We start from the raw sequence: 21,251 nt of genomic DNA, 5'->3' as shown, positions 1-21,251 counted from the left end.
ACCCAATCACCCGCCCACACCCTCAGAACCCCCTCAGACCCCAGCCCTGATCACCTCACCAGTGCATTGCTTGCATCTATTTCCCCCCTCTAATCACACCTTGAGACACCCATCAATCACCTCCTGTCACCCCCTAGCACACCTACCCATCAGATCAGGCCCTAATTTGCCTTGTGTGGGCTCCTGATCACTCGGCCAAACCCTCAGATCCCCCTCAGACCCCCTTCCGATCACCTCCCTAATGCATTGATTGCATCTATTTTCCCCTCTAACCACCCCCTGAGACACCCATCAATCACCTCCTGTCACCCCCCTAGCACTCCTATCCATCAGATCAGGCCCAATACAACCTGTCATCTAAGAGGCCACCCTGCTTATGACCGGTTCCACAAAATTTGCCCTCTCATAGACCACCTGTCATCAAAATTTGCAGATGCTTATACCCCTGAACAGTCATTTTGAGAAATATGGTTTCCAGACTACTCACGGTTTTGGGCCCGTAAAATGCCAGGGCAGTATAGGAACCCCACAAGTGACCCCATTTTAGAAAAAAGACCCCACAAGGTGTTCTGTTAGGTGTATGACGAGTTCATAGAAGACTTTATTTTTTGTCAAAAGTTAGCGGAAATTGATTTGTATTGTTTTTTTTCACAAAGTGTCTATTTTCACTAACTTGTGACAAAAAATAAAATCTTCTATGAACTCACCATACACCTAACGGAATACCTTGGGGTGTCTTCTTTCTAAAATGGGGTCACTTGTAGGGTTCCTATACTACCCTGGCATTTTAGGGGCCCTAAACCGTGAGGAGTAGTCTAGAATCCAAATGCCTCAAAATGACCTGTGAATAGGACGTTAGACCCCTTAGCGCACCTAGGTTGTAAAAAAGTGTCACACATGTGGTATTGCCGTACTCAGGAGAAGTAGTATAATGTGTTTTGGGGTGTATTTTTATACATACCCATGCTGGGTGGGAGAAATCTCTCTGTAAATGGACAATTGTGTGTAAAAAAAATCAAACAATTGTCATTTACAGAGATATTTCTCCCACCCAGCATCTGCATGTGTAAAAATATACCACAAAACACATTATACTACTTCTCCTGGGTACGGCAGTACCACATGTGTGGCACTTTTTTGCATCCTAAGTGCGCTAAGGGGCCCAAAGTCCAATGAGTACCTTTAGGATTTCACAGGTCATTTTGCGACATTTGGTTTCAAGACTACTCCTTACGGTTTAGGGCCCTAAAATGCCAGGGCAGTATAGGAACCCCACAAGTGACCCCATTTTAGAAAGAAGACACCCCAAGGTATTCTGTTAGGTGTATGATGAGTTCATAGAAGATTTTATTTTTTGGCACAAGTTAGCGGAAATTGATTTGTATTGTTTTTTTTTTTCACAAAGTGTCATTTTCCGCTAACTTGTGACAAAAAAAAATCTTCTATGAACTCACCATACTCCTAACAGAATACCCTTGGGGTGTCTTCTTTCTAAAATGGGGTCACTTGTATGGTTTCTATACTACCCTGGCATTTTAGGGGCCCTAAACCGTGAGGAGTAGTCTAGAATCCAAATGCCTCAAAATGACCTGTGAATAGGACGTTAGGCCCCTTAGCGCACCTAGGTTGCAAAAAAGTGTCACACATGTGGTATCCCCGTACTCAGGAGAAGTAGTATAATGTGTTTTGGGGTGTATTTTTATACATACCCATGCTGGGTGGGAGAAATCTCTCTGTAAATGGACAATTGTGTGTAAAAAAAATCAAACAATTGTCATTTACAGAGGTATTTCTCCCACCCAGCATCTGTATGTGTAAAAATACACCACAAAACACATTATACTACTTCTCCTGGGTACGGCAGTACCACATGTGTGGCACTTTTTTGCACCCTAAGTGCGCTAAGGGGCCCAAAGTCCAATGAGTACCTTTAGGATTTCACAGGTCATTTTGCGACATTTGGTTTCAAGACTACTCTTTACGGTTTAGGGCCCCTAAAATGCCAGGGCAGTATAGGAACCCCACAAGTGACCCCATTTTAGAAAGAAGACACCCCAAGGTATTCTGTTAGGTGTATGAGTTCATAGAAGATTTTATTTTTTGTCACAAGTTAGCGGAAATTGATTTGTATTGTTTTTTTTTTCACAAAGTGTCATTTTCCGCTAACTTGTGACAAAAAAAAATCTTCTATGAACTCACCATACTCCTAACAGAATACCCTTGGGGTGTCTTCTTTCTAAAATGGGGTCACTTGTAGGGTTCCTATACTACCCTGGCATTTTAGGGGCCCTAAGCCGTGAGGAGTAGTCTAGAATCCAAATGCCTCAAAATGACCTGTGAATAGGACGTTAGGCCCCTTAGCGCACCTAGGTTGCAAAAAAGTGTCACACATGTGGTATCGCCGTACTCAGGAGAAGTAGTATAATGTGTTTTGGGGTGTATTTTTATACATACCCATGCTGGGTGGGAGAAATCTCTCTGTAAATGGACAATTGTGTGTAAAAAAAATCAAACAATTGTCATTTACAGAGATATTTCTCCCACCCAGCATCTGTATGTGTAAAAATACACCACAAAACACATTATACTACTTCTCCTGGGTACGGCAGTACCACATGTGTGGCACTTTTTTGCACCCTAAGTGCGCTAAGGGGCCCAAAGTCCAATGAGTACCTTTAGGATTTCACAGGTCATTTTGTGACATTTGGTTTCAAGACTACTCCTTACGGTTTAGGGCCCCTAAAATGCCAGGGCAGTATAGGAACCCCACAAGTGACCCCATTTTAGAAAGAAGACACCCCAAGGTATTCTGTTAGGTGTATGATGAGTTCATAGAAGATTTTATTTTTTGGCACAAGTTAGCGGAAATTGATTTGTATTGTTTTTTTTTCACAAAGTGTCATTTTCCGCTAACTTGTGACAAAAAAAAATCTTCTATGAACTCACCATACTCCTAACAGAATACCCTTGGGGTGTCTTCTTTCTAAAATGGGGTCACTTGTAGGGTTCCTATACTACCCTGGCATTTTAGGGGCCCTAAGCCGTGAGGAGTAGTCTAGAATCCAAATGCCTCAAAATGACCTGTGAATAGGACGTTAGGCCCCTTAGCGCACCTAGGTTGCAAAAAAGTGTCACACATGTGGTATCGCCGTACTCAGGAGAAGTAGTATAATGTGTTTTGGGGTGTATTTTTATACATACCCATGCTGGGTGGGAGAAATCTCTCTGTAAATGGACAATTGTGTGTAAAAAAAATCAAACAATTGTCATTTACAGAGATATTTCTCCCACCCAGCATCTGTATGTGTAAAAATACACCACAAAACACATTATACTACTTCTCCTGGGTACGGCAGTACCACATGTGTGGCACTTTTTTGCACCCTAAGTGCGCTAAGGGGCCCAAAGTCCAATGAGTACCTTTAGGATTTCACAGGTCATTTTGTGACATTTGGTTTCAAGACTACTCCTTACGGTTTAGGGCCCCTAAAATGCCAGGGCAGTATAGGAACCCCACAAGTGACCCCATTTTAGAAAGAAGACACCCCAAGGTATTCTGTTAGGTGTATGATGAGTTCATAGAAGATTTTATTTTTTGGCACAAGTTAGCGGAAATTGATTTGTATTGTTTTTTTTTCACAAAGTGTCATTTTCCGCTAACTTGTGACAAAAAAAAATCTTCTATGAACTCACCATACTCCTAACAGAATACCCTTGGGGTGTCTTCTTTCTAAAATGGGGTCACTTGTAGGGTTCCTATACTACCCTGGCATTTTAGGGGCCCTAAACCGTGAGGAGTAGTCTAGAATCCAAATGCCGCAAAATGACCTGTAAATAGGACGTTAGGCCCCTTAGCGCACCTAGGTTGCAAAAAAGTGTCACACATGTGGTATCCCCGTACTCAGGAGAAGTAGTATAATGTGTTTTGGGGTGTATTTTTATACATACCCATGCTGGGTGGGAGAAATCTCTCTGTAAATGGACAATTGTGTGTAAAAAAAATAAAACAATTGTCATTTACAGAGATATTTCTCCCACCCAGCATCTGTATGTGTAAAAATACACCACAAAACACATTATACTACTTCTCCTGGGTACGGCAGTACCACATGTGTGGCACTTTTTTGCACCCTAAGTGCGCTAAGGGGCCCAAAGTCCAATGAGTACCTTTAGGATTTCACAGGTCATTTTGCGACATTTGGTTTCAAGACTACTCCTTACGGTTTAGGGCCCCTAAAATGCCAGGGCAGTATAGGAACCCCACAAGTGACCCCATTTTAGAAAGAAGACACCCCAAGGTATTCTGTTAGGTGTATGATGAGTTCATAGAAGATTTTATTTTTTGGCACAAGTTAGCGGAAATTGATTTGTATTGGTTTTTTTTCACAAAGTGTCATTTTCCGCTAACTTGTGACAAAAAAAAATCTTCTATGAACTCACCATACTCCTAACAGAATACCCTTGGGGTGTCTTCTTTCTAAAATGGGGTCACTTGTAGGGTTCCTATACTACCCTGGCATTTTAGGGGCCCTAAACCGTGAGGAGTAGTCTAGAATCCAAATGCCTCAAAATGACCTGTGAATAGGACGTTAGGCCCCTTAGCGCACCTAGGTTGCAAAAAAGTGTCACACATGTGGTATCGCCGTACTCAGGAGAAGTAGTATAATGTGTTTTGGGGTGTATTTTTATACATACCCATGCTGGGTGGGAGAAATCTCTCTGTAAATGGACAATTGTGTGTAAAAAAAATCAAACAATTGTCATTTACAGAGATATTTCTCCCACCCAGCATCTGTATGTGTAAAAATACACCACAAAACACATTATACTACTTCTCCTGGGTACGGCAGTACCACATTGCGACATTTGGTTTCAAGACTACTCCTTACGGTTTAGGGCCCCTAAAATGCCAGGGCAGTATAGGAACCCCACAAGTGACCCCATTTTAGAAAGAAGACACCCCAAGGTATTCCGTTAGGAGTATGGTGAGTTCATAGAAGATTTTTTTTTGTCACAAGTTAGCGGAAAATGACACTTTGTGAAAAAAAACCAATACAAATCAATTTCCGCTAACTTGTGCCAAAAAATAAAATCTTCTATGAACTCATAATACACCTAACAGAATACCTTGGGGTGTCTTCTTTCTAAAATGGGGTCATTTGTGGGGTTCCTATACTGCCCTGGCATTTTAGGGGCCCTAAACCGTGAGGAGTAGTCTTGAAACCAAATGTCGCAAAATGACCTGTGAAATCCTAAAGGTACTCATTGGACTTTGGGCCCCTTAGCGCAGTTAGGGTGCAAAAAATGCCACACATGTGGTATCGCCGTACTCAGGAGAAGTAGTATAATGTGTTTTGGGGTGTATTTTTACACATACCCATGCTGAGTGGGAGAAATATCTCTGTAAATGGACAATTGTGTGTAAAAATAATCAAAAAATTGTCATTTACAGAGATATTTCTCCCACCCAGCATGGACATGTATAAAAATACACCACAAAACACATTATACTACTTCTCCTGAGTACGGCAATACCACATGTGTGGCACTTTTTTGCAGCCTAACTGCGCTAAGGGGCCCAAAGTCCAATGAGCATCTTTAGGCTTTACAGGGTACTTACAATTAGGCACTCCCCCCAAAATGCCAGGACAGTGAACACACCCCACAAATGACCCCATTTTGGAAAGTAGACATTTCAAGGTATTCAGAGAGGAGCATAGTGATTTCGTGGCAGATTTCATTTTTTTTTGTCGCAAGTTAGAAGAAATGGAAACTTTTTCTTTTTTTGTCACAAAGTGTCATTTTCCGCTAACTTGTGACAAAAAATAAAATCTTCTATGAACTCACCATGCCTCTCCATGCCAATCATGCAAGCTGTGGTCGCACTCGGTGCACGGAAATCGACGGAACTTGGGCAGCAGCCCGGCCAGAAGGGAGCCTGTGAGGTACGGTAATAACTTACACACGATTTCAGGGTATAACTGCCACCACCACTGGTATGGGCCAGTGGACCCGACTGACTGACTAGTCCTGTGAATAAAAACGGTTAAACACACTCTATTCTGTCTAGTTATCAACAATAGTAGCATCTCTTCAGAGATCTGAGTTCAGTTCCTGTGTATGCTGAATAATAGGGTAGCGGGACAGTGAATGACTTTGGTAAAGTCTTTATTCACGGCAATATAAATAATTAATATATACAGAAAATTATTAAAATCAACAATTATTGAGACTTGAGATAACACAGTATGAAAATAAAGGGGAGAGAAAAATACTTAGTTCCTGGAAAGATGTCCTTTTGTGGGAAAACTTGTAAAGTTCTTGGTTTTTAAGCAAAGTTCAGAGTTCAGACCAGGTGGATGCCAGCATATCCTCAAGCTGGCACAGATGAAATCGGGATGATGTTTCAGGGTGGAGGACACTGAGTTTGTCTCCTCTGCCATTCTTATGCCCCTGATCCAGTAGGAGGGAGTGAGGGCGGGGGCCACACACCCCCTTAGAATATGATATGAGTCCTCCCCTTGTCCTGGGGACCAGAAATCATATCTAACCATATATGGGCTCCATCTCACGGAACCGTACAGGTCAGGGCAGATTTACTAACACTTTTAGGTCTGTCTTGATTTACCCAGCAGCCTGATACCAAACATGAGGGGTGGGACCCCTGTGGTATCATCAGGGCACTTTCGAACTGCCTAACTGGCAGTCTTTACCTCAGAATGTTCTGAAACTTCTTCAGAACCAGCGCCAGATAGCCCAAGCATGCTCTGTTAGTTTGGAGGGTCTGCCAGCCTGGCAACACAGAAAATAGGACACATATAGCAGTTTATGGAATATGAGATACCTCTGGGATTTATAGCAGGTCATTCCCAGGCAAAGGCTCTTTGAAGTTTGGGGGCAGCCAGCTACGTGGCAGCTCTCCTGCTGGGAGGGAGCCAGAGTGTCTGACTTTTCCCCCAACTAGATTGCTTCTGCCATCGTGCTTATCAACTATACCTGATGGATGGGCCATCAGCACAGCTTGAAGCCAGGGACACTCTGCAGCAGGCTAGTGCCCTTTTGGTGGAAGGAGGGAAACAGAAAAAAAAACGGAAAAAAAAACAGGAATGTCAGTTCTGATTCCTGTAATGGCTGCACAAATTTAGTCAGAAAGCGATCAGAAATTGGACTCCGCGGAGCCTTCCAATTCGCCCACGTTTCACAGGGCTGTTCTGTGACAGCACCCCCTGGGGAGAAGGCAAATAGACATGCATCAGCAAGATGTGTGTCGTTGCCGCTAACCTGCGATATCTGATCTAGTTCCCCGCTGCAACGGGATAGCCCGTCGGCGTTCTGGTGTCGGCTGCCTGCTTCATGTCGGCCAACCTGGCTGACGGGTCTCGAGCTGCCGGCACGGTGGGAAAACCTATTGGAGCCTGCGGCTCGGTTCCCCTGGACAGGTCGCTGCCCGCTCCCCTCAGGTTTGACCTGACATGGACCGTTCTGGACAGGGCGTTTGCCCCACTGCGGTCGGATGTGGTGTCTGCCAGGAATGCTGACAATAGGCAGTGGTTTGGGTAGGTCAACAGCCAGCCCACGCAGGGGTTCCCTGCTAAGTGGCTGTGGACCTAAGGGAACCCCGCGGGAATCCCTGGACCTTCCCCGCTCCTGACAGACGGCACATGCTTTGCAGTATTTGGCTACATCCCTGTTCATCCTGGGCCAATAAAACTGTTTCCAAATACAGGCAAGTGTCTTGCGGATGCCCGAGTGCCCTGTCAGAGAATTAGCATGTGCGGATTTCAGCACATGTCCCCGGAACGCACTCGGGACCACAAGCCATTTGGTATTCGCATGTGATCTACCGGTAGGGGGCTGTACAGACTTGCTGTACAGTCTCCCACCTTCCCAGTACACCTTGAAAGCGGCCACGTCTGCGAGGTGCTCAGAGGCTTGCTGCCTGAGCACCTCCAGGCTTGGGTTCCTTTGTAGTGCTGCTGTGAATACGCTGTCAGCTTCAGCCAACTGGCTCATGTCACACAAGGCCAGCGGCTGAAAGGTCTCATCCCTATGGTCAGAGGAGGGGGAGGAGGCCGGAACCCCCTCCACCTGTTCTGAGCTCAGGTTCTGAGCAGTACAGCTGCGCGGTGCTGCTAGCACAGGTATACCTTCAGAATGGCACAGACTGGCATTACTCAAATCATCGTTGCATGCATTAATGACAGTGACAGGCATAGACACATTTTCATCACAGACAGTTGGTGCATTAAACACAGGTACAGTTACGTCATCACAACAGACAGTTTGTGCATCAAACTCAGGTGCCTTTGAAGCAAGCACTATTGAACCTGGTACCCTTGAACTGGGCACATTCAACCCACCTCCCCCTGGTGCTCTCCCAAGTGTATAAAGTAGCTGGTTGTGGGTGGAGAGTCCGTCTCCTTTCGTAAGTGAAAAGGCGGTAGTGGCAGGTTCGTAGTAGGACACAAGCTTGCCCAAATCAGTCCCCAGCAGCACAGGGACTGGGAGATCCTTCACAACCCCAACAACCCTTTCTTGGACTCCCACCCCCCAGTCGATCTTCACTCTTGCGTGGGCTATGTGTAAAAGGGTGCCCTCTACTCCAGTAAGGGCAAGGGATCGGCTGGAGCTGATGCTCTCCTTTGGCAAAAGGTGTGAGTGAACTAACGTGATATCAGCTCCGGTGTCTCGGAATCCGGTGACAACCTTGCCGTTCACTCTAACAGGCTGCTGCTGGTCGGTTTGGTCGCGGATTTCCTTTCCGCGGGCAAACAGAACAAAATCTGATGATCCAGGCTGTGGTTCGCTGGCAGGTTGCCTCTGCTGTGGGTGAGGTACAGGGGATACAGGTGCTGCAGGTGCCTGTCTCCGCTCCGGACAGTCGAATTTCATGTGTCCGGGCTGGCGGCAGTAGTGACAGGTGACCTCTCCAGGGGCTGCAGGCCTGGGTGCAGCAGCTGCGCTGGGTGACCTCTGTGGCTGACGGCTCACAGGGGCAGGAGAGTCTGCCAGGGTATTGGGCTGACCTCCTCTCCAGCTGGATGGGACAGTTCTGCGTGTATCAGACACCCGGGTAGTTGTAAAGGTCTCAGCGAGGTCTGCAGCGACAGCGCTCCAGCACAAACTGTCGTACATCAGCAGGGCAAATGTTCAGAAATTGTTCTAGGACTATCAAGTCCTCCAGGACACCATAAGACCCATTGGTGAGGCCTAGAGTCCACTGGCGGAGTGTGGTGAGCAAGCTACTGACCACATCTCGGTAAGAATCAGAAGACTTTTTCTGCCAGGCTCTGAACTTTTTGCGATAGGCTTCTGGCGTCAGCTGGTATTTGGTAATGATAGCGTCTTTTATAGCGGCATAATCATTATCTTTCTCCGCAGGCAATTCTGCGAAAGCATCAAGCGCTTTGTAGCGCAGCAAAGGTGTCAGATGTCTGGCCCACTGGTCTTGGGACAGACGATACTGACGGCATGCCTTTTCAAAGGATCGCAAAAACAAGTCAATGTCTGTGTCTTTTTCAATATTAGCAAATTTAAATTTTGCACTTACGGGTGATGCAGCTCCTTCAGCAGGGAGGCTGGGCGAAGAACTCCGGCTGGCCTGTTGCACTTTTGCCATGTTTAGCTCATGCTGTCGTTGGCGCTCCCGTTCTCGCTCAACGGCATCCCTCTCCGTGTGGCGTTCTGCAGATTGGCGTTCCTTTCGCTTTTGCTCCACCATATACTGCAGGTACTTGTCCAGGTCAGTCTCCATCAGCTGTCGTAATGCCTGCTGCATTAGCGGATTAGTACAAGCGGACAGTCCAGTACTGGCCGGTTCCGGGCGAGTACTTTCAGAAACTCTGGGATTGGGGACCACACTGACAGCCTCTTGCGTAACTGTTGCCGCATTGCCCGCAGGTTGCTCAACCTCTGTACGCCTAGGATCTTCAGCCTCTGGTTCCCCTTGCCTTGAGTCAGATGGGTCGGCGTCTACCTCAGCAGACACATCCAGCTCCCGCGGTTGCCGGGTATCCCATTGAAACAAGTCCGTTACCAGGTCCTGGTGTTTCTTGCGGCTGACTTCAAGGCCTCTCGCTTGGCAAAGAGTTTGCAGGTCCGCCAGGCACTTGTAGTTCCCGGACATTTCCACGCCAAATAAAATAAAACTTTTGGGGCGGGGTACTGGCTACACAGTCTCTCTGTATATATAAAAAATATATTGCCTTCCAGCTACACCAACAAATTAGTTTGTTTCTTGATACCGCTAGCGCTATCTTAGATACTTTCAGCACAACACAGGTCCGAACCGCTGCCAAACACTGTCACAGGAGCCCTAGTGGTCAGACCGCAAATTGCCTTCCAATCGGTTTCAGCACACCAATCATGCAAGCTGTGATTGCACTCGGTGCATGGAAATCGACGGAACTTGGGCAGCAGCCCGACCAGAAGGAAGCCTGTGAGGTACGGTAATTACAACTTACACACGATTTCAGGGTATAACTGCTACCACCACTGGTATGGGCCAGTGGACCCGACTGACTGACTAGTCCTGCGAATAAAAACGGTTAAACACACTCTATTCTGTCTAGTTATCAACAATAGTAGCGTCTCTTCAGAGATCTGAGTTTAGTTCCTGTGTATGCTGAATAATAGGGTAGCGGGACAGTGAATGACTTTGGTAAAGTCTTTATTCACGGCAATATAAATAATTAATATATACAGAAAATTATTAAAATCAACAATTATTGAGACTTGAGATAACACAGTATGAAAATAAAGGGGAGAGAAAAATACTTAGTTCCTGGAAAGATGTTCTTTTGTGGGAAAACTTGTAAAGTTCTTGGTTTCAAGCAAAGTTCAGAGTTCAGACCAGGTAGATGCCAGCATATCCTCAAGCTGGCACAGATGAAATCGGGATGATGTTTCAGGGTGGAGGACACTGAGTTTGTCTCCTCTGCCATTCTTATGCCCCTGATCCAGTAGGAGGGAGTGAGGGCGGGGGCCACACACCCCCTTAGAATATGATATGAGTCCTCCCCTTGTCCTGGGGACCAGAAATCATATCTAACCATATATGGGCTCTATCTCACGGAACCGTACAGGTCAGGGCAGATTTACTAACACTTTCAGGTCTGTCTCGATTTACCCAGCAGCCTGATACCAAACATGAGGGGTGGGACCCCTGTGGTATCATCAGGGCACTTTCGAACTGCCTAACTGGCAGTCTTTACCTCAAAAAGTTCTGAAACTTCTTCAGAACCAGCGCCAGATAGGGCCAAGCATGCTCTGTTAGTTTGGAGGGTCTGCCAGCCTGGCAACACAGAAAATAGGACACATATAGCAGTTTATGGAATATGAGATACCTCTGGGATTTATAGCAGGTCATTCCCAGGCAAAGGCTCTTTGAAGTTTGGGGGCAGCCAGCTACGTGGCAGCTCCCCTGCTGGGAGGGAGCCAGAGTGTCTGACTTTTCCCCCAACTACTGTAGACTGCATCTGCCATCGTGCTTATCAACTATACCTGATGGATGGGCCATCAGCACAGCTTGAAGCCAGGGACACTCTGCAACAGGCTAGTGCCCTTTTGGTGGAAGGAGGGAAAGAGAAAAAAAAAGAAAAAAAACCCCAGGAATGTCAGTTCTGATTCCTGTAATGGCTGCACAAATTTAGCCAGAAAGCGATCAGAAATTGGACTGCGCGGAACCTTCCAATTCGCCCACGTTTCTCACGGCTGTTCCGTGACACTCATACCTTCTGATATACATTTTATAATACTGTGCTATATCTCCTGCAATACCAGGTAATTTTGTTTACCTCTTGGTGAGCAAAGCTCTCCCCCCCCCCCCTCACCAAAGGTTCTATGTCCTCGATTCCATATCCAATTCATCTGCATATATCGTCCAGACTGTTATTGGCATTAAAATGGTACCATATCTGGCTCGATTGGTCTGGACTGTATCCTCTCCTCTACTGACCACTGCAAAAAAAGTTTGGTAGGAGCCGGTCTCCACCTATCAGTTTTCTGTGCGTCAGTTTTTCTGCAAGAGTTGTTTGACAGTTTTGCACTGCTGTCAGTTGTTTTTCTCCATGTGAAAATAGCATTCAAGTGTGAACTAGCCCATTGATTAGAATTGGTTGCAGTTTTCCAGTGCAGAAAATGCACAGAAAAACTGACGAGTGGAGACAGGCCCTAATATCGGCTTGTCAATTAATTTTAGGCCAGATCCATCAGCCAACTGATCTACTAGTTCTCCATCATCTGCAATTTTCAATCCCACTTCTTCTGTGATTTATAAGCAGAGGTCTGAATCTTGCCAATGGTGTGCTGTAGCACAGTTAGTAGGCCAGAATCTCCCATGGGCATCCATGTAGATGCTTTTGCCTTGGCCCCTACTTACTGTCCTAAGGTGAGGCCTTATATGTGTTACTTCTTGCTTATGTGGAGGTGAAACTTGAAAATACTTTCTATTTTAAGAAGGGGAAATTGTAATTTGCAGGTGTTTAAAGCGGACCGTTAGTGTCAGAGACATTAACTTTATATGTTATAATGAATTACGATAGCCACAATTTTCTTTACTCACCCCCTCCGCCCACACTACCACATAAAAGGTGAAGGCCCCATGACATGGCTGGGTTACTTCCTCCACGACCCAGTCTCCAAGTCTGCAGACCTCTCCGGCTCTGTGGCCACAATGTAATCATGTGAGATGTCCTCTCTCCACAAAGAGGAGTGTCACGTGATTACACTGTGGCCACAGAGCTAGGGGTGTGCTACAGCTGTAAGTTGGGCTGTGGAGGAGGCAAGCAAGCTGCAGAAAAAAACCGCCATGACATTATTGCGTGATGGGGAAGGGCCTTCGACTTATATGGTGTAGAGTGGGCGGAGGGGGTGAGTAAAGGAAATTGCAGCTATCGTAATTCTTTACTACATATAAAGTTAGTGTCTGACAAAAACTTTAATTTTACACTGAAGGAGTCCTCTTTTCAAAACTAATCAATCTTCATTCTTTGTAGACCAGTCTTGGGAAAACAGGCATGGAAATCTCTATCAACAGATTCACTGCCTGTTCTACAACCTTTTCCAGTCCTTCTATGCGTGTGTTGCTGTGTAGGGTTCAAAACTGGAACCCATATTGAAACGAAGCCTACATTAAACACACTATGCAAAGCAAACATCATAAACATGCAACAGTCTACAGGCACTTTTTCTATCATTCATGATACTGAAACATTATGAGGCAAATAAATCTCTTTTTTTCTGTGCTAGACATGTTACCCGACCCAGTTTAGTTGGATCTTGTGATATGCATAGAATTATGGGTAGTTTTACAGTGTATTTTCATGCCAACATGGAATTGAGGATTTACTTGCAAAGACAGATGATGCAAGCATGCTGATATGCCAGTCTACAGAGGCAAGGAATACATTATTTGTGTCTGGAGAACATGTTTAAAAATTATTGATACATAATTAATTGATACTAATTAATACCTCTTTTGGGCTCTGAAAAATCGCATTAGACGCTAATTCCTGGCAAATCACTATGGATTTTTCTAAGGCTTCGATCCCACGATCCAATTACTATGATAATTTTCTGCTTAAAATTATGCAGCTTTTGCTTAGCATACACATTTTAAACACTTTAAAGTTTAAACAAAGTTTAAAGGGACACTTTGATGACATATAATATCTGGTAATACATTACTCAGGATATACATTTTTACCTTAAAAAGAAGGTAGCCGACAATGATACACTCTAATATGCATAATATAGAAAAAAAAATTAGACACCTGTACACTAAGTACAAGGTAAAATGAGAACTTTTTTTTCGAGGCTATTCCATATATCACAGCAGAAAGGCCTTTTTGTCACCATATTTTGGGTGTAAAGTGAGGGGTTGGTCTAGACTACAGCAATATATCAGGGGGGATGAGTGCAGCGGGCCCCCGTATGCATGGGCCATGCTTCAGAAGATATAGCTACCTGTCCTAGCCCCGGTTTGCTTCCTCTAGTGTTTTTAGCAGCTTTCTGAACTGGCCACTGGAGCTCCAGGCTCACTGCAGTCACGTAAAAGTGAGTCTGCTTGGCCAGTTCAGAAGCTGCATGGGACACTAGAGGAAGCAAGCTGGAGCAAGCACAGGTAGCTATATCTTCTCCATCATGATCTGTGGTGCACTCTTCACCCACCAGGACACTCGTTTGCTTGTTATGCATGAAGGATGACAGCCGAACAGTGGGAGGTGGCCAACTGGCAGGTCATAGCTTTTTGAGGCCAAGATCGAGGGGAAGGGGAGGATATGCGTGGGAGGATTTATCCTCGTGTACAATGGGTTGCAAAAGTATTCGGCCCCCTTGAAGTTTTCCACATTTTGTCATATTACTGCCACAAACATGAATCAATTTTTCTGGAATTCCACATGAAAGACCAACACAAAGTGGTGTACACATAAGAAGTGGAACGAAAATCATACATGATTCCAAACATTTGTTTTACAAATAAATAACTGCAAAGTGGGGTGTGCATAATTATTCGGCCCCCTTTGATCTGAGTGCAGTCAGTTGCCTATAGACATTGCCTGATGAGTGCTAATGACTAAATAGAGTGCACCTGTGTGTAATCTAATGTCAGTACAAATACAGCTGCTCTGTGAGGGCCTCAGAGGTTGTCTAAGAGAATATTGGGAGCAACAACACTGTGAAGTCCAAAGAACACACAAGACAGGTCAGGGATCAAGTTATTGAGAAATTTAAAGCAGGCTTAGGCTACAAAAAGATTTCCAAAGCCTAGAACGGAGCACTGTTCAAGCGATCATTCAGAAATGGAAGGAGTATGGCATAAATGTAAACCTACCAAGACAAGGCCATCCACCTAAACTCACAGGCCGAACAAGGAGAGCGCTGATCAGAAATGCAGTCAAGAGGCCCATGGTGACTCTGGATGAGCTGCAGAGATCTACAGCTCAGGTGGGAGAATCTGTCCATAGGACAACTATTAGTCATGCACTGTACAAAGTTGGCCTTTATGGAAGAGTGGCAAGAAGAAAGGCATTGTTAACAGAAAGCATAAGAAGTCCCGTTTGCAGTTTGCCACAAGCCATGTGGGGGACACAGCAACCATGTGGAAGAAGGTGCTCTGGTCAGATGAGACCAAAATGGAACTTTTTGGCCAAAATGCGAAACGCTATGTGTGGCAGAAAACTAAAACTGCACATCACTCTGAACACACCATCCCCACTGTCAAATATGGTGGTGGCAGCATCATGCTCGGGGGGTGCATCTCTTCAGCAGGGACAGGGGAGCTGGTCAGAGGTGATGGGAAGATGGATGGAGCCAAATACAGGGCAAACTTGGAAGAAAACCTCTTGGAGACTGCAAAAGACTTGAGACTGGGGCAGTGGTTCACCTTCCAGCCGGACAATGACCCTAAACATAAAGCCAGGGCAACAATGGAATGGTTTAAAACAAAACACATCTGTGTTAGAATGGCCTAGTCAAAGTCCAGATCTAAATCCAATCGAGAATCTGTGGCAAGATCTGAAAACTTCTGTTCACAAACGCTGTCCATCTAATCTGACTGAGCTGGAGCTGTTTTGCAAAGAAGAATGGGCAAGGATTTCAGTCTCTAGATGTACAAAGCTGGTATAGACATACCCTAAAAGACTGGCAGTTGTAATTGCAGCAAAAGGTGGTTCTACAAAATATTGACTCAGGGGGCCGAATAATTATGCACACCCCACTTTGCAGTTATTGATTTGTAAAAAATGTTGTAAAAAATGATGTATGAGTTTCGTTCCACTTCTCACGTGTACACCACTTTGTATTGGTCTTTCATGTGGAATTCCAATAAAATTGATGCATGTTTGTGACAGTAATGTGACAAAATGTGGAAAACGTCAAGGGGGCCGAATACTTTTGCAACCCACTGTATATAGTTAATTGTCAATACATTTTCATGTTACAACATTTTTCGCAGATAACAGTTCCAGCCTTTGCTTCGCAATATAAATCACTATAGCTAGTAACTTATACTTCCTTTTGCAGACAACAGGTTCCAGGGACGTATACCATGTGTGATGAGAAAGAAGAAATTTTACTGAAATATTTAGCATAAACAATGCTGTTACTGTAAATACAGTTTCCTTTGTTAAAAGACATACTGCTGCTGAGTTAACAACTGCAGTAATGGGAATGGGAATCACAATTTTGCTGAACCAATTAGCATAAACTGAGCTGCTGATATAGTGACTTTTACTATAACAATTACAACAATCACAGAAATAATAAAGCCATTTGTTGTAGTACAGAAAGTTTAATTCACTGTAATCCCATGGATGACAACTGAAAAGTTCCTAAATCTAAAATCACTAATTCCATCAGGTAGTCATGTAATCACCAACATATGGGGTTTATGATCGTGGTAGTTAGACTTCTTCCATACTGCAGACAAAGTGTCTCTGAGTAAGTAATGCATATCTGCCACTACAGGTTCCTCTCCCCCTTTTCTGATGTATGGGAGTCAAAAGCAATCGACTCAGGTCCACCCAAGTGCACATATTAGACAAGACAAGACACAGAACATTTATATTGCACTTTTTTCCAGGCGGACTCAAATCGCCAGAGCTGCAGCACTAGGATGCGCTTTATAGGCAGCAGCAGTGTTAAAGTGGCCACACACGATACAATAAAATGATCCGATTTAACGGCAATTCAATAAAAAACGATCGGATCTCCCAGAAAAATCGAAAGCATTTTTTTCATTCGACTGAAAAATCCGATCGGATTTCCCGTTTTCTTTGATTTTTATTGATCCAGAATGCCAGATATTTTTCTTCAATATTTGTAAAGATTGTATGGTGTGTGTTAGATTGTCAATGTATTAATATACACACCCTAGCAATTTTCTCTGATTTTCCAATCATTTTTATCATAATTGTGGACAAAATTGAACATAGGTGTGTGGCACATTGGTCAGATTTTTGAAATGTTACAATCAGTCAGAAAAATTGATTGCAATTCTTAAATTGAACAGATATTTAAAAAATTGTGTGGTGTGTGGCCACCTTAAGGGAGTCTTGCCAAAGGCCGCCTTGCTGAATAGGTGCTGGCTTACTGAACAGGAAGAGCCCAGATTACAAGGCCCACCAATTACCATCCCTACAATGCATATATTCTGCTTTCACCACATCATCACCAATGTTCATGGCTTGCCTGGCCGTCAATAAAGGTCTTAGAATCACAATGTCAGCAATTCTCTCATCCATTTGTAACACATCCCAATGCTTAACCATAATATCTTGTAAAGTGAGCCAGTGTGACCCAAACTGAGCAATTACAAATGGAACCAAAAGATCCTCCCTTGAGGTGTGTAATGTCCTTTTAAGCAACAATAATATTTCTATAGTGCTTTTCTCCCATAGGACTTAAAGGCTCTCTCAGATTCAGTAATTGATAGTCGGATGAAGTATTAACACAGAGATTAAAATTATATTTCTGCAAATGCCAAATTGAACAGGTGAGTTTTCAGTCTGGATTTAAACACATTCAGAGATGGAGCTGTCCTAATCTGCTGAGGTAAGCTTGTCAGGCACCCCAAGCTTTAGGGCCCGTTTCCACTGGAGCGAAAACCGCTCCGAATCCGCAGAGTTTCCCCGCAGGCAAATTGTGCGGGGAAACTCTGCCATAGGAAACTATGGCGCCACCGGCCCGTATCGCTAACCCTAGCGATTCGGCCAACACTGCCCCCAGTTTTCGCGTAGGAGGCTGCGAATCTTCTGGGATTCGCCTGCGTTCCCGCACACCTCACTGACACGTGCGGCACAAGTGGAAACGGGCCCTTATAGAAAATAATGTTTTGACTATGCCAGTATCTATGGGTGATCTGGGTGGATCTCTAGCTATCCATTCACCCCTATGAACTACCACAGTTTGCACTTCCCCACCTGTGAACATTGCTGCTGTCACTGCCCTTTTCCCTCCACCCCCCATCCTGGCTCACAGATTTAGGAGGTGTTTGGATGGCCAGACCAAGAAGAGATATGCATAAACATTATTATTATTATTATTATTATTATTATTTCGTATTTATCAGAGCCAGGACAAGGTCCTAAAGCACCCAAGCCTGAGACACCAAAGTGCACCCCTCCCGACCCAGCCGTCACACACTGATTGCTATTAGACTTAGAGTGCCCCCAACACTTTAATCTCTAGTTATCTGACTTGCAGTCACTGCCATGCATCCCCTCTTCTAATTTCTCTCTGCTTCAAACACAATAGGGGAATGATAGCTGAGTGAGTTGTGCGCTCCTCCTACGCTGCACCCTGAGGCTGGAGACACTCTCCCCTCTTCCTCGGCTCGGCCCTGGTATTTATAAAGCGCTGACATCTTCCACAGCACTTTACATAGTATATTTAGTCTAGTTACTGAAAGTACCTCAGAGGGGCTCACAATCTAATCCAGCTCACAATCTAAGCATGCATAGCCACTATCTGTAGCAATGTGACTAGAAAGTCTCCTGAGCACTTTCTAGTTCTTGGTAGTGTGCTGGCTGCTGCTGAAGTCTAAAGGAGATGAAAGTCAACCTCTTGTAACAAAACAAAACAAAAGGTTAAAAAAGAAAGAAACAATTCCAAATAAATAACACAATCCCCATTTCTTTACACATCATGTGCTCACATCTGATTCAATATTAGAAAGCTACAATAGTGTTTGCCAAATTAATTGTTGAAATGTATACAGATGATCCAAAGGGAATGCTTTTGTTTCTGAACAGAAGATCGATTTCACTTTAACAGAGCATAAAGTTCATCAATGCCTGCCTAAACATTGATTCTTACAAATGTACATAATTCATTATGTTACAGATCTCTTTTCCACTTACATTTGAAGGTTCATAATAAGCAGGTCCCAAAGTATTATCCATAGCGGGTGGGCTTTGTTTCACAAGCGTGCCATCTGTAGTCTCTTCAAAACCAAAGGCTCGCCCTGGTATAGGAATTGACGGAGCACCAGACTTCTGAAGCTTTTTTGAATAGTTATGAACTCTCTATAGAGAAATAATAACATGTTTCATTCATATGCAAATGAACTTTGCAGTGCAATATCTTTCCCAATAATAACATTATAGTACTATCCACTTGCAGATACTGTATATTATATGATGGGGTCTTTCAATCAGCTCATAGAAACAGAACTATCACATAGGGGTTCTCATTTTACACCACAGATGTGTTCCAAGAGGAGTAAATTTCAAATAAAGTACAGGCTCATTTCTATGGCTGTGCTAGACTACTTTTCCATCCCATATAGGTGAATGAACAAAGTAACCTTTCTGTACAGTTATCATAATAGCGAGGCTCTCAATTTAGGGAAATGAAATGCTTACACTGCGAACACAGGTTAACCAGCAAATGGTCTAACTGTGGGTCAGACCTTTGTGCACTAGTAAACATTAGCTGTACATAAAAGTAGACATACGCTACACAGTATTTTTGATACATTAACCACTTCTGTACCAGCAGTCTCTGCCCCCTTAAGGACCAGAGATTGCTCGTACGGTTAAACGCCTTCCCGACGAATCGCAATGATCCGCTGCTTGCACCGGTCACAACGCTGCCCCATCACCACAGGCTCCTCTCTCTGCCATTTCTATAACGGCAGAGTGCTGACAGCTGGTCAGGAGCCGCTTTCATTGGCTCCTGACGCTGTCTATCAATGGGAGCAAATGTGATTGGCTCTCCGTGATCACACGGTCAGGAGCCAATGAAAGCGGCTCCTGACCTGCTTACAGAGCTCTGCTGTGTTATAGACGGCAGAGCGAGCAAACTGCGGCGGATGCAGAGCGGCGGTAATGGCGGGGGCGCGCGGGTCAGTGCAACATAGAATCTATGTCCAGTCAGAGCGGCAGCACCACCTGCTGGATGTACATTTGTACTGCATTGGTCTGCAGGTAGTTAAGGGGTCACTTAAGGCAAAAAAAAATGAGTTTTACTCACCTAGGGCTTCTAATAGCCCCCTGCAGCCTTCCCGTGTCCTCGCAGTCTCGCTCGGATCCTACTTCAGGTTTCAGCGACAGTCCCGACAGGCCTGGGAACGGGAGTGATTCTTTGCATTTCTGCCCGCAATAGCGCCCTCTGCTATTGCGGCAAGGAACGCAAAGAATCACTCGCATTCCCAGGCCTGTCACCGGAACCGGAAGTAGCTGCCGGTGGGGACAGGAGGATCCGAGCGAGACTGCGTGGGCAAGGGACAGCTGCAGGGGGCTGGTAGAAGCCCCAGGTGAGTAAAACTCATTTTTTTGTCTTAAATACCCCTTTAAGCATCAAGTGAACATGAACCGAATATTAACTTATGAGTTCTTGGCCCTTATTCAAATAACTTTTTTCTCCTAATTTTTCTTCTTGATATTTTCACACCTTATCAATAACATGCCTTTTAAAGAGAACTGTATAGGGGAAGGAGAGGGGCCACTAGACACCAGGGAACTGTACAGGGGAGGGAGGGGGCACTAGACACCAGGAAACTGTATAGAGGAAGGAATGAGGACCACTAAACACCAGGGAACTCTATACGGAAGGGAGGAGGCACTGGATAACAGGGAACTGTACAGGGTACGGTAGGGGCCACTAAACACCAGGGAACTGTATAGGTACGGTGGAGTCTACTAGACACCAGGGAACTGTATAGGGTATGGTAGGGGCCACTAGACACCAGGGAACTGTATAGGGGAGAGAGGGAGCATTAGACACCAAGGAACGGTATAGAGGAGGGAATGGTGGCCATAACACACCAGGGAACTTTATAATGGAGGAAGGTGGGCACTAGACATCAAGGTTGGCCTGCGACTTGGTTCCAGTGGTCAATATCAGCCTACTTTGTATTTGAGTTTAACATTTCTGAATTAGACTGTCACAGTTACAGTTTAGAATCCACAATCTGCCTTGTTAAAAGACAACTGAAGTGAGAAGTAAATGGAGGCTGCCATATTTATTTCCCTTAAAGAAATACCCGTTGCCTGGCTATTCCGCTGATCCTCGGCCTATAGTACTTTTAGCCATAGACCCTGAACAAGCTTACTGTATGCAGTTTAGGTGTTTCTGGCATTAATGTCAGATCTGACAGTATGAGCTACATGCTTGTTTCTGGTGTTATTCAGACACTTCTGCAGCCAAATAGTTCAGCAGGGCTGCCAGGCAACTGGTATTATTTTAAAGGAATTTAATATGGCAACCTCCATATTCTTCTCACATCAGTTATCCTTTGAGCTGAAAAA

General features: G+C 44.7%; 1 protein-coding gene across 5 annotated transcripts in view; it reads right to left on the bottom strand.

The window, feature by feature from the left end:
- STPG2 (sperm tail PG-rich repeat containing 2) overlaps nucleotides 1-21,251 on the bottom strand; it is a 1,022,085-nt gene that overhangs the window by 903,943 nt on the left and 96,891 nt on the right. For all 5 annotated transcript variants that reach the window (XM_068232236.1, XM_068232244.1, XM_068232254.1 and 2 more), the window contains exon 5: nucleotides 18,861-19,025. In XM_068232236.1, coding sequence (XP_068088337.1) covers nucleotides 18,861-19,025 — 165 coding nt within the window. The remainder of the gene's footprint in view (nucleotides 1-18,860; nucleotides 19,026-21,251) is intronic.

The sequence above is a fragment of the Hyperolius riggenbachi genome, chromosome 1 (assembly GCF_040937935.1).
Source record: "Hyperolius riggenbachi isolate aHypRig1 chromosome 1, aHypRig1.pri, whole genome shotgun sequence".
Taxonomy (NCBI): domain Eukaryota; kingdom Metazoa; phylum Chordata; class Amphibia; order Anura; family Hyperoliidae; genus Hyperolius; species Hyperolius riggenbachi.
This window is presented reverse-complemented; position numbering and strand designations above follow the sequence as displayed.